This window comes from Mastacembelus armatus, chromosome 8 (genome assembly GCF_900324485.2).
Source record: "Mastacembelus armatus chromosome 8, fMasArm1.2, whole genome shotgun sequence".
NCBI lineage: Eukaryota > Metazoa > Chordata > Actinopteri > Synbranchiformes > Mastacembelidae > Mastacembelus > Mastacembelus armatus.
In genome coordinates, this window is record NC_046640.1 from 3,644,347 (window position 1) to 3,657,563 (window position 13,217).

General features: G+C 39.9%; 2 protein-coding genes across 6 annotated transcripts; one reads left to right on the top strand and one right to left on the bottom strand.

The window, feature by feature from the left end:
* Positions 1-1,537: 1,537 nt before the first annotated feature.
* yipf2 (Yip1 domain family, member 2) lies at positions 1,538-10,377 on the bottom strand. 5 transcript variants are annotated; one of them, XM_026324998.1, is made up of 9 exons: positions 10,121-10,377; positions 9,864-9,929; positions 8,712-8,860; positions 7,635-7,712; positions 7,388-7,475; positions 6,645-6,761; positions 6,390-6,556; positions 2,913-3,095; positions 1,538-2,828 (listed from the first exon to the last, which is right to left on the bottom strand). In XM_026324998.1, the coding sequence occupies exons 2-9, from the start codon at positions 9,892-9,894 to the stop codon at positions 2,739-2,741; spliced, it is 903 nt and encodes a 300-aa protein (XP_026180783.1). In that variant the 5' UTR covers positions 9,895-9,929; positions 10,121-10,377; the 3' UTR covers positions 1,538-2,738. The 5 variants fall into 5 exon arrangements, with proteins under 5 accessions (XP_026180783.1, XP_026180782.1, XP_026180784.1 ...); XM_026324997.1 differs by having other exon boundaries at positions 9,864-9,946; XM_026324999.1 differs by having other exon boundaries at positions 9,864-9,946; positions 10,296-10,366.
* Positions 10,378-10,718: 341 nt separating this feature from the next.
* Positions 10,719-12,873, top strand: timm29 (translocase of inner mitochondrial membrane 29). Its single transcript, XM_026325008.1, has 2 exons — positions 10,719-10,930; positions 11,544-12,873. Exons 1-2 carry the CDS (start codon positions 10,825-10,827, stop codon positions 12,218-12,220), a joined length of 783 nt encoding a protein of 260 aa, XP_026180793.1. The 5' UTR covers positions 10,719-10,824; the 3' UTR covers positions 12,221-12,873.
* The last annotated feature ends 344 nt before the right edge of the window (positions 12,874-13,217 follow it).

Sequence of the window (13,217 nt, forward strand, 5' to 3'; positions counted from 1 at the left end):
CATGCTTAAATGTTGGTCACATAAGCAAGAATTGCAAGTGTCACTCGATCTGTAAAATCTTACTTTAAAGAGTTGACGAATGAGGAAAATGTTAGAGAGCACAGAGAGCTTTTTATCAAGTGTCTGTATTCCTCCTCGTTATCATTATTGATGCATCCAATGATTGAAGAGTCATCACAGGACTTCTGGAGGTGACAGGTTCCTGAGTTGTAGCGGAAGTCTGAGGTGGAGTGTAAACAGGAATGGTGCCAGTACAGTTCCTTGGGGTGTACCGGTGCTGCTCATCACCACATCAGATACGCAGCCATCTAAGGGAACAAACTGTGGCCGCCCAGTTAGGTAGTCTGTGATCCACTCCACCATGTCTGTGGGAACTTCCATATCCTGCATCTCTGCACTGAGTAGGTGGGACTGAATAGTGTTGAAAGCACTTGAAAAGTCAAAGAACATGACTCTCACACTAATTTAGGAAGAATATGTGCACAAGGTGTAACATGCAGGGACCAAAGCTTTGTTACACTTAAAAAAACATAAAAAAGACAACCACCTATGTGACCTGTGCCTAAAAATGGCCCTGACCTAGGTAAGAGCTAGTGTTAAAATATATGGTAACTTTAGCAGTTCCTCTGCCAAACCAGTATAATATATAAATTGGGCTAGTTAAGAACTGTAAAGGGAAAATTATTTTTACTTGTATTCTGTTTTATTCACAGATTGAGGATCATGAGGACACGCAGGGGTAGTTCTGTTTTATGTTTTTCATGTCTCTGGTTTTACCAAGTGCCTACGTGACAGAACACTATGTACTTTGTGTTCTCAAGGTTGTATTGCTGTGGCTACATACCAATGTGTGAAGGGGTATTTTTAAGTTATGATTCTGTTATGTGGCTGGGAAACTGGGTGTGAGAATGAAACAAGTGCAAGAAGGCACCTCCAGCACACCCCAGATGGAGAACTAACTGCCAAATCAGATTGTACATTTTTGGTACATAACCATATTAGGGAACAATCTTTGTAGTAGAATAAGAGAGTAGTAGAAGTGAGAGGAATTATTTGCATCTGTGTACAAATGGAAGCCCTAACCTCAATAGGAACGAAGTGTCTGGACCTTCTTGCAAGAAAATAAAACTCAAATGACAACTTGGTCTATCATTCTCTTTATTGCTCATCTCAGGTGAGGCTTCTCTTCTTCTTCCTCTTCTAAAAATCAGAAGATTGTCAGAGAAAAAAAAAAAAACAACTCATGAGAAAAACTGAGAAGATTGTAATTATTCTCAGTATTTTTCAATATCAAAGTTTTTTTTTTTTTAAAAACAAATGCTTCCATATCAGTGTTGTATTTTTTGGTTACAATTTTGTTTTTTGTGCCAAAAGTTATTTTTCAGTGCCAAAGTTTAACTGTGACATTTCTTGCTCCATAGAGCGCCAACATATTAGCAATAGGAGGTAGCGGCTGACAGGCACGGAGAGATACATGCAGTCGTGAAAAATGAGTTCCAGATTAAGTACAAGGAGTAACATACAAGCAATAAAGAGTTTATGTTTTTTAATAATATATTTTATTATTTTTAACAAAAAAATCTGTTGCAGCAGAGAATAAATAGCTATGCAGACAAACATTTCCCTCACTTTCATTATACCATCTACACAAATAACAACTAAAGTAATGTATAGTTGTGATCTATCAGAAGTCCTTTCCGGTCTTATTTCACTGAAACACCTTTGTCACAGTGCAGTAAACAAAAAGTACACTTGAAGCTCATGAGAATGTAGTTAGTATTAAAGGAAGGTGAACATAAACCATGAAGTAATCGGTAAACTATTACATGATAACCTTGCTGGAGAAGAATTCACGGGATCACCAAAGTTGACTGCCACTGCAAATTTCATGGCATGGACAAGACAAGTGTTCTCCTTGTCTTCACATAAATTACACAAAATAATTTCTGTCACTGACACAGCTTACTGGGCAATTGATAAAGTAATAAAAAGCACAATCGTTTTAGTAATACCTGTACTTTTCCTATCAAGTCAGCTTTAAAAAAGGTCTATCCACCTAACAGTTCTTCAGAAATTTTACTATGAATAGTCCTACTATAAGTTATAAATACATGCTACTCATTCATAAAAATAAAGTTACACTGGCTTTGGACAAGTTTGGTCATACAAACATCCCAGACATCACACGTGAACTTCAATTATAACAGATTTCGCACAATGCACCCACAATGGCAAATGAACAATTAATTTATCAGTGTAAATTGTACTTTACTGTTTTTTTTCTAAGCTTAGGAACTCAGCTGTCATTCATGAGTTGTGCCTTAAGAACATGGTTTTATGATTGTGTTTGCCTCAGTAGACTTTAGATTTATCCCTTCCATTGTTGAGTCACTGTTAATTTCCTCTTTTTTTAACTTTCCTTCTGGACTGATGAAATGAAGAAAACCATAGTAAACCATAGAAACCATGCCAAACCATTTAGATGCACTACAGTACATCCTGAAACAACACAGCAGAAATGTATAGTTATTTCAGTGAAGAAGAGCTACTTCAGTTACAGTATAGCCATCCTTGGACTAAATTAGATAACCAACCATACACACTTATCCCAGCACCTCATAAGGAGAGCAATTCACACACTGGCAATAATTACTAGTGCATCAACCAGCTTTACATCTGCATGTGATTCCAGACTACCTATATTTCTTCCTGGCAACACCATTCCTTTCCTTACTTAATCAGTGGGATTCTGTTGTCAGTATTATGTCAATCGGCGACCTTGTGGGGACTGGTGCTGGTGCGTGGTCCGCTGTCTGGAAGAAGTACAGCTGAAAGAAAATGGGAAGTTACCTATTTAGTTATGGTTTGATGTGACCAGCTGATGCAAGGCTACATTTGGGTAGCTCACTGACCTTACAGCCAATCGCCAGCAGTGTGTGCAGTATTACTATGGTCGCAACTGTGGCCATCGCCATCACTTTGGTGTCGTCGCGCACAACAGGCCAGAAAGTGAGGACCAGGACAGAACCAGATATCACCATGGCAACCAGGATCAGTGTCCAGCGCAACCACTCAAATGGTATGATCCACAAAACCTGGTGGTGACAGTGTTACATGTCTAGGGTTGTTTTTATTAAATAGGCTGTGGGGTTTAGGGGAAGTGAGCACAGAGTGTGCTCACATTAGTTTTACACTTCTTCTGTGCAGAGAAGTATGTTCGAGTGGTGCAGGACATGTATGAGAGCTGTAAGACAGTGGTGAGGTGTGCTGTAGGGGTGACAGAGGAGTTCAAGGTGGAGGTGGGACTGCACCAAGGATCGGCTTTGAGCCCCTTCTTGTTTGCTGTGGTGATGGACAGGGTGACAGATGAGGTTAGACAGGAATATCTGTGAGTACATCAGAGGGACAGCTCATGTTAGATGTTTTGGAGAAAAAGCCAGGGAAGCCAGATTGAGATGGTTTGGACATGTTCAGAGGAGGGACAGTGATACATTGGTAAAAGGATGCTGAGGTTAGAGCTGCCAGGAAGGAGGCCTAGAGGAAGACCAAAGAGAAGGTTCTTGGATGCAGTGAAGGAGGACATGAGGATAGTTGGTGTGGGTGAAGAGGATACAGAGGATAGGGTTAAAAGGAGGCAGATGATTCGCTGTGGCGACACCTGAAGGGAGCAGCCGAAAGGAAAAGAAGTCCTGTAAACACAGCACATACAGTGGGTACGGAAAGTATTCAGACCCCTTTAAATTTTTCACTCTTTGTGTCATTGCAGCCATTTGCCAAAATCAAAAAAGTTCATTTTATTTCTCATTAATGTACACTCAGCACCCCATCTTGACAGAAAAAAGCAGGAAATGTAGAAATTTTTGCAAATTTATTAAAAAAGAAAAACTGAAGTATCACATGGTCATAAGTATTCAGACCCTGTGCTCAGTATTGAGTAGAGCAACCCTTTTGAGCTAGTACAGCCATGAGTCTTCTTGGGAATGATGCAACAAGTTTTTCACACCTGGATTTGGGGATCCTCTGCCATTCTTCCTTGCGGATCCTCTCCAGTTCTGTCAGGTTGGATGGTGAACGTTGGTGGACAGCCATTTTCAGGTCTCTCCAGAGATGCTCAATTGGGTTTAGGTCAGGGCTCTGGCTGGGCCAGTCAAGAACGGTCACAGAGTTGTTCCGAAGCCACTCCTTTGTTATTTTAGCTGTGTGCTTAGGGTCATTGTCCTGTTGGAGGTGAACCTTCGGCCCAGTCTGAGGTCCTGAGCACTCTTGGAAGAGGTTTTCTTCCAGGATATCTCTGTACTTGGCCGCATTCATCTTTCCTTCAATTGCAACCAGTCGTCCTGTCCCTGCAGCTGAAAAACATCCCCACAACATGATGCTCCCACCACCATGTTTCACTGTAGGGATTGTATTGGGCAGGTGATGAGCAGTGCCTGGTTTTCTCCACACATACCGCTTAGAATTAACGCCAAAAAGTTCAATCTTGGTCTCATCAGACCAGAGAATCTTATTTCTCATAGTCTGGAAGTCCTTCATGTGTTTTTTGGCAAACTCTTGGGCTTTCATGTGTCTTGCACTGAGGAGAGGCTTCCGTCGGGCCACTCTGCCATACAGCCCCGACTGGTGGAGGGCTGCAGTGATAGTTGACTTTGTGGAACTTTCTCCCATCTCCCTACTGCATCTCTGGAGCTCAGCCACAGTGATCTTTGGGTTCTTCTTTACCTCTCTCACCAAGGCTCTTCTCCCACGATTGCTCAGTTTGGCTGGACGGCCAGGTCTAGGAAGAGTTCTGGTCGTCCCAAACTTTTTCCATTGAGGATTATGGAGGCCACTGTGCTCTTAGGAACCTTGAGTGCTGCAGAAATTCTTTTGTAATCTTGGCCAGATCTGTGCCTTGCCACAATTCTTTCTCTGAGCTCCTTGGGCAGTTCCTTCGACCTCATGATTCTCATTTGCTCTGACATGCACTGTGAGCTGTAAGGTCTTATATAGACAGGTGTGTGCCTTTCCTAATCAAGTCCAATCAGTTTAATTAAACACAGCTGGACTCCAATGAAGGAGCAGAACCATCTCAAGGAGGATCAGAAGAAATGGACAGCATGTGAGTTAAATATGAGTGTCACTGCAAAGGGTCTGAATACTTATGACCATGTGATATTTCAGTTTTTCTTTTTTAATCAATTTGCAAAAATGTCTACATTTCTGTTTTTTTCTGTCAAGATGGGGTGCTGAGTGTACATTAATGAGAAATAAAATGAACTTTTTTGATTTTGGCAAATGGCTGCAATGACACAAAGAGTGAAAAATTTAAAGGGGTCTGAATACTTTCCGTACCCACTGTATTTTGTCACCATATGAGTGCAAGGATTTTCCCCAAAATATCACAAAAAGAGAAAAGCAGATTATGTTGTGTCTTATGTGTGTGTGTGTGTGTGTGTGTGTGTGTGTATGTGTGTTATTCTGCCTAGTTTAGCAGTTTAGGAATTAATACAAGGCACTTGAAATGTAGTAACCACACATAAACCTTGTTTCCACCTGTTCGACACTGTTTATACAGTATACCATATGATACATATAATCCAGTTGCAGTCAAAAGTATTACTGCTTGTAATCATTTATTTTGACATCCTAGGTAAGACCTAGGGAAACTAGGGACCTAGAACGAGAACCCACAGAGCCATTTAACTAAAATTCAAGGCAGGCCAGTCACTCAGTGTCCTGCAAAATAGATTTACTTTGACAGGACTGTTTCAAAGTGTTTTCAGTCTGTTTTATTTCGTAACAACAAACTTCTTACAAAGGCCACAGACTTGCCCTGCTGCAGATGTTAAAAAGTCTTGACAACACAAATCTTACAATTTCTGTGCAAATTGCTTTGCAATATGGATAAAAGCTTGTTTAGGTCTGGACTAACTCCTTAAAAAATTTCACTGTGGTTCAAAGTTCAGTCATGACCATGGAATGAACATGCTAACTTTCAGGTTCATTCAGTTGCTGTTCTGCAGCTCTTCAGTCATATCACCCCACACTTTTCATGAGGAGATGTTTTTCTCAGTAATTTAAAATTTGTGAACATTTAAAGAACTTAGACAAGATGACAGAAACAAAGACGACAGAAAAAATGAAAATAGAATCAATTGTTTACATTCTTTCATTTACTGTGATAGAGAAGAATCACATTAAGGAAAGGCTTTGCTAGATCATAAGATGTTAATGTAGGATGCTGGCACTATTTAAAAATCTGTTTTTAACCTCAGGCCATTTTTTGGGTTTAAGATAAAACACATGGAATGTGCTTTAAGCCAGAATAATTTGTCTGTGTAAATCCTGCTTATTATGACCATGACATTCATGAGTAAATCTCACCCACTCAAGAGCAAGAGTATACTCACAGAAGTGGGGATGTAGATGAAGAGGGAGTAGCCATAAACACACACAGTCTCCAAGAAGGAATAGCCTCTGATCTGTTTCTCGGCCCCTTGCCGCCATGTGAGGAAGCCCCACAGTCCAATTGGCACCAGCCAGGCATATAAGAATATCACTACTGCAGCTATCGTTACTGAAATAAAGCAAAGACGGCACATCTCAATAAAGACAATGCAACAAATTCAGGTTCACCATAGAACCTGACAGTGTGTGGGACTGACCTCTGTGGAACTGTGGTCTGTAGTGGTAGGCAGGGTTTCCCATCTCACTGATGAAGGTGGACAGGTTCCCACTGATTGCAACGGAAAACACCAGTGTCACACATATCCAAAATGGACCTACACACACACACACACACACACACACACATATATAAATGAGGACTTTCACTCATTGCCTTCATTTCCCTGCATCAGAAGCCTAGATTCAGATATAGAAACTATGTCTCAGTTTAGAGGGATTTTGTAGTCTTTTAATTCTAATAACAACATTGGGTTTGATGTTCATCAGAAATTGTCACCAAAACACCATACACCCACAGAAAAAACACCATTGAGGATTTTCAGCATCTGTGTACAATTGTGTTGGCATTCTGAAGAGTTCTCCAAACTTTGTTCATACAATCACAAACCTGTCACAGCTAATTAAACCGTGTAACCTTAAATGCTATTATTCAGCTAATATAACATTAACAACATTCTAGCTGAACCATATTCTTCCTATTACGCAGCAGACAAGAGCTTCCTGTAGCTATGGCTCAGACTTGCACAATGCTCTGAACAAGAACGTTCAGAAGACATGTTCTCTGGTGTGAATGGTGCTCAGAGATCATTTCACAGCATCCATATAGGTTTAACGTCGGGAGAGTGCCCTCAGTGTGAGCTGCCCTTTTTGAGATAAGCCTGAAAATTAGAGTAAGAACACATAACAAAAACATTATTTGAGTATGTCTCTTTTGGCTTACCATATAAATCAGGGTTACTCCTAAGGTAGTATTTGACAAAGTTTCTTCCAGGTAATGGCATCATCGATCCCTGAACTCTGTCCAGTACCTGCATCATGTGATTAGGGTGTCAAACAACAGACCAATAATTATAATTAAATATACAATTTTATATGTATGAACTTTATTACTAAAAACACACGTATCCACTGCTCGATTAAAACTGCATGTATGAAGAGTGTATTTGTAGAGTGGTAGTGGCTCATACCTGCACCGTGTCCACATTGAAGAAAGACTGATAGTACTCAAAGGTCCAGAAGCCACCAGATGGTTTCTGTCCTAACAGCTGGGAGCAGAGACATATCTCAGCTGCTGTCACCACAAAACAGCCACACTGCTAACCAGCGTTACAGTAACTTAAGTCAACCAGAGAGAAGATTTTTGTCATTTTTAGCATAATTGGCATCTACTAATGGCTCAGCATAATAAGCTCATTAACAGGCAGGTGCATCTGTGGGCAGTCCAGTGTTGTTATTGTGGGATCTAATAATGAATAATCATTAGGCCTACTCATTCAAAAGTGTTAAATTTGGCAAATGTGTTAAAGTTCTGAACTTGTCTTGTGAACTGCCACACACATACAGTATATGCAACATAGAAAAAAGTCATAGCTGTGGACTTCCTGGAGGAGGTTAAAACATCAAACAACTTAAAACGTTAACGTTAGCAAATATAGTTGTTGACTGCCCTGACTGAACACTGGGTTGTTATTACTGTGACTTAAAGAGGGTGTGGTTACAGTTCGATGGTGTGTATATTCTCACACAATGCTAGCCAACTTAGCTGATGCACTTTATTATTTCAGTTTAGGCGGTAATGAAATAGCAATAACATGCAGCATAATAAAGCATTGCAATTATATCTCTTAATTAATAAATGAAAGAACATTCAGTTCTATGTTTACATTAAAGGAAACATTAAATTTAGGCCACATGTCTAATTTACATCAACATAACCCCAAGGCTACTTAGCAAACCAACACTAAGTTGCATACTGTCTTTATGACGGATTTAAAAATGTCTGCTATGCAGTTACACTAGAAAATGTATTTACAGTACATTTATGGACAATGAAGTCAACCACTGGGAAATGTGTTCTCCCATACATTGACCATAGCAACAAAATGCGAATGCCCAGTAGAAGAAAATCAGCCCGACGTATCAGCCAACAAATAAAATCGGCATCATATATCGATTATTGCTGACCTGATTTTTAAAAATCAGTCAGCATTGGCCACAGAAGAACCCATATCCAGTGACCTCTAAAGTCAACAAACTCTGCTCACCTCTGAATTCTCCTCTTGACCCTCCTCATCCTCTGACAGGTCTAGTTTCACATCCTCTCCTACTGTTGTGGTAGGCTTGCTGGAGGCAGACATACTAAGTGTAGTAGCAGCTGGGTCTACAGACAACAGCTCTGCTGCTTCCTCAAACTCTAGAGGGGCAAGACAGGAAGTCAGATTTAGTGGTGAAACTGGTGGTGCTACAGATGTACACAAAAAACACTCTGTTCTAGTCCAGATTAAGCTTTCCATTCAGTTTCGGTTGGCTGATCAGGCAGAGGAATGTAAGACAGACTGATGAAATCAAAACACAACAAGCAAACTTGAAGTTTGTAAAAAGGATGCTGTCATTTTGGTAAATCTATAAAGGCTGCTTTACAACAGACACTTCTTCAAAAAATAATCAGATGTCAAGTTTGTGACTTTATAAACAAGTGAGAAACAAATCCCATTACTGCCTCCTCAGTAGCTTTACTGTATCCTGTACAAATCACATAAACGCCACTAGAGGTCACTGGATCCCAGGGTCACAATAAAGCTGCTTCAGGGGAGCTTCTCATTTGCCTTTAATTTATATTTCATTACTCCTCAGGTTACCCGAAAATCAATCTGGCCAATCACATACATCATGAAGGGCATCATAGTTCATTTATGTATGCTTAAAGTAATGAGGGAGCACAAGACTGGTCTAAACTGAAGCTGATTATCAGACATGGTTTAGATTGAACTTGTTTCTGAATCACCCCTTAATAGTATTAATAGTAATAGTACACTCTAGGTCTTTTGCCACATAGTGGGGGAGAAAAACGTATAAACTAACACAGGATGATATCATGAAAACAAATAGTGCTGTCAGCAATAATGGACATTTTATTTATTTATTTTTTATTAGTTATTTAACATCTCTTCTCTTCTTCCTCATTTATCTGTCCAATTTGGGAAAGGACTAAGTGTGGGAAATGTGGAGGCAATTTAAAACAAAATAACAAGCCCCCCATGGTCTGACAGAGATTTAACGTCATGAAGATCAGTATGAAGACAGATATATTTGTGTCACAACACAAATAGCACTGATGATCTTATGAAGACCACACTATCATAAACAGGCAAGTAAATCAAAACAGCAAATGAGCAGAAAAAATACATACTCTTTACCTTGAAACTGCAAATCATTTGGACTTGCCATTGTTTCAGTGGACAAACGGCAACCTCATGCAATACCTAAGATAAGACAACCACTGAAATGATATGTGTTAGTTAGATGATATCTCTTTACAGACTCAATTCATTTGCTAAGCAGCAGGTTAACCTACAAGGAAAGTCTTTTAAATATACAGCTAAAAGTTAAAGCACGTAATTCATGACAAGTAACTGTTTATTTATGCCTATGTGTCATAGCCAGAAAAGCACACCTGTCCGCAGCAGGATATCCCTGATGGTGATGGCGTGTCACAAAGCTGAACAGCTAAAAGTAGCTAGGTCAAACACACACTGCCACTTAACACATATTTAGCATTTCTTCAAACATCCAAATGTGGCTAACATACACACAGCAACACGGTCCATGTGTGTTTAAAAAACACTAACCAATAATAACAAAAGGCTGCTAGTATATCTCTTTCCTAGCTACCGCAGGTGCTGTCAGGCTGTCTGAGATCTAGTTAGCAAGACTTCCGGTCGCGTCACTACGTAAACAAAGCTGCACGTCACAGTTTATTTTTTTGTTTTAAACAAACTTTATAAGTGTAATGACTACAAATCATAGGTATTTACGATGTAAACGAATAGAAAAACAAAAAATACACAGTTTAAAAAGGACAACGCTACCATAAATGGACAATTATTTAAACAGTTTTATAGACAGAAAAAATAAACAACCAGGAAAAATGTTTATTCAATCGAATTAAAGGAACCTAATTCATTTACTACATCACCACGTATTTTCATCATTTTTCTAAAACACCGGAACCTTTGAGAGATAGCGCTTTCTTGTCGGAAGGTTACAAGGGAGTCACCCTCGGGCCGCCATCATGGCTTCATGTGCTCTTGTGTTAGTAATCACCGGGATGTTTCTTCTGTTTGAAGGTGACTGTTCTCGCAGTTAAAACTAGTTGAAATGGCTTCGTGGAGAGTGGCTAAGAGGATGTTCTGCGCTGCGGCAGAAAAAGCAGCAGCTCCGGTCAGAAGAGGCCGCTGGGAAAAGCTAAAAAACAGCAAAGCAGGTGAGAAATTGCTCGCGGCAGACATTAGCAAGTAATTCCAGAAGGACACTGATTAGCCAGGTATTGATATACGGGCTACATTAGTTTATTCTGCTGCCTAATACAGCAGTAATATGTTGATCTGCTGTCATCATCACGCCAAGGAGCTGGAGATGGCTTACATACTGCCAAACTCCTATCTGTAACGTTGTAGTCCAGTTGTTTTCAATTGAGTCATGGTTACTTGTATACACTTAGCAGCAGCAGCCAATAATGACTTGCATAGCTGCATAACTTGCATCGCTGTTAAATTTGACACTCGATGTTGACTACGTGAATAAATCATAGGAACAAAACTTCTAAATAAGCTGTTATTTATTTCATTAACATCTCACTCATTAGTTATCCCTGCCATAGAAACAGGTGTCTAGCCCCTCATTTCTCTCAAATAAAAAAAATTAAAAAAGAGAGAGAGAAATTAGATCTAAAAAAAAAAAATCTATCATGGTATTACTAGTTACAATTATCTCAAACTTTAAAAACAGAAAAAAATATTTTTTTGGTGATTTTACTAATTGTTTGGAGATTATTCCCAACAGGGAGGATTAAGTGTGTCCTCTTCCACCTTTTGTAGGTGTGTGGTGTCGCAGCCTGGTCTCTGATTATAGAGAGGCATCTAAGGAGATATTTGTTGGTGCCTGGGAACGACCAGTGAAAGCATCAGTATACATGGCTGTGCTGGGCGGGGCCTGGGCCTGTTTCTACACAAAGCCTGACTGCTTGTCCTTTGAGACAGCCCTCCTGGAACGCTCCAACCAACTCGGCCTGCTGTCGCCGTGGATCCGCAATGCAACCTCCGACAGCCATGTGCAAGGTCTAGTGAAACTTCAAAATGAGGGCCGACTCCGCCACACCAGCCTGGGTCTTCTGTCTCTGATTTACCGTGCCGACTACGACCCTGACACCACACTGTATGAAGCCCGTTGCTCCAACCTGTCCGTACCCTGGAGGGAGCTCCCTCAGCGTGTGGTAGATGTGGGCTTTGCTGGCCGCTGGTGGATCCTGAACTCAAAGATGCAGGACTATGATGTGAATGAGGAAGAGTTCAAGCACCTGCCACCTCATATGAAGGTGACATCACCACCCAACGTTCAGGGGGTGGAAAGGAATGAGAGGCTTCACAGAGAGTACTGGTTAGCCTTGACAGTGGACGACAGTAAGATAGAAGTGCATGTAATGGACAGAAAGGAGGGGAGTGTCAGTGAAGACAGCCTTATAAAACCACAGACGGAGAAACAGGCTCAAACATAAGTGCTGTATGGAACACTGCAGGATACCAGACTGTATCAGACTTCACTCTAGACTTACTACTGCCACAACCCACCAAGGAAAGATAGTAATAAAGTAATGCATTTTGTGCCACAGTCCAGAGTGTGTCAGTCAATCTGTCTCTAGGAGTGTTACAGTTGCATCTCTGTTCTCACAATTCCATTAATATATTTATGAAGATCTGAGCCTTTTATTTTAAAGGATTTTTTGTGATTACTGTTTTTACTGTACCTCCTCTCTGTCAAATTGCCTTGTTTTCTGTTTAATTTAGCATTTCCCCACACATTACCTAGGTGCATTTTGCTCAGTTTTCTGAAACTAAGGATGTAAAATATGTTTGTTCTTCAGTGAATTTCATCAGCAAAATGAAAGCTTAAGGAACAGGTGTTTAACATCAAAATATTGGATATTTTACATCACTTCAGTTACTTTATTTTACAGTTAAGTAATTTGAATAAACCCTTTTTAATAAATTCAAATATGCTCCCTAATATTTAAACACCTTATCCATCTGTCATGTTGTCTGGTACTCCCTCAGTTAATGAAAAGTATAATAATGTGACGATGGCCTTCGTGCAGAAATGAAAGTCTGTAATGTTAGATATACAGGTGCATCTCAATAAATTAGAATATCATCAAAGTGTTGATTTACTTCAGTAATTCATTTCAAAAAGTTAATAGATTCATTACACAGTGATATATTTAGTGTTTTTTTTTTTTTTTTACTTTGACTATTGTAACTTACCCCTAATGAAAACCCAAAATTCAGTGTCTCAGAAAATCAGAATATTGTGAAAAAGTTCAATATTGAACACTCACAGTGTCACACTCTAATCAGCTAATTAACTCAAAACACCTACAAAGGTTTCCTGGGCCTTTAAATGGTCTCTGTGTGGATCAGTAGGCCACACGATCATGGGGAAGACTGCTGACTTGACAGTGGTCCAGAAAATAATCATTGACACAATGGACAAGGTCA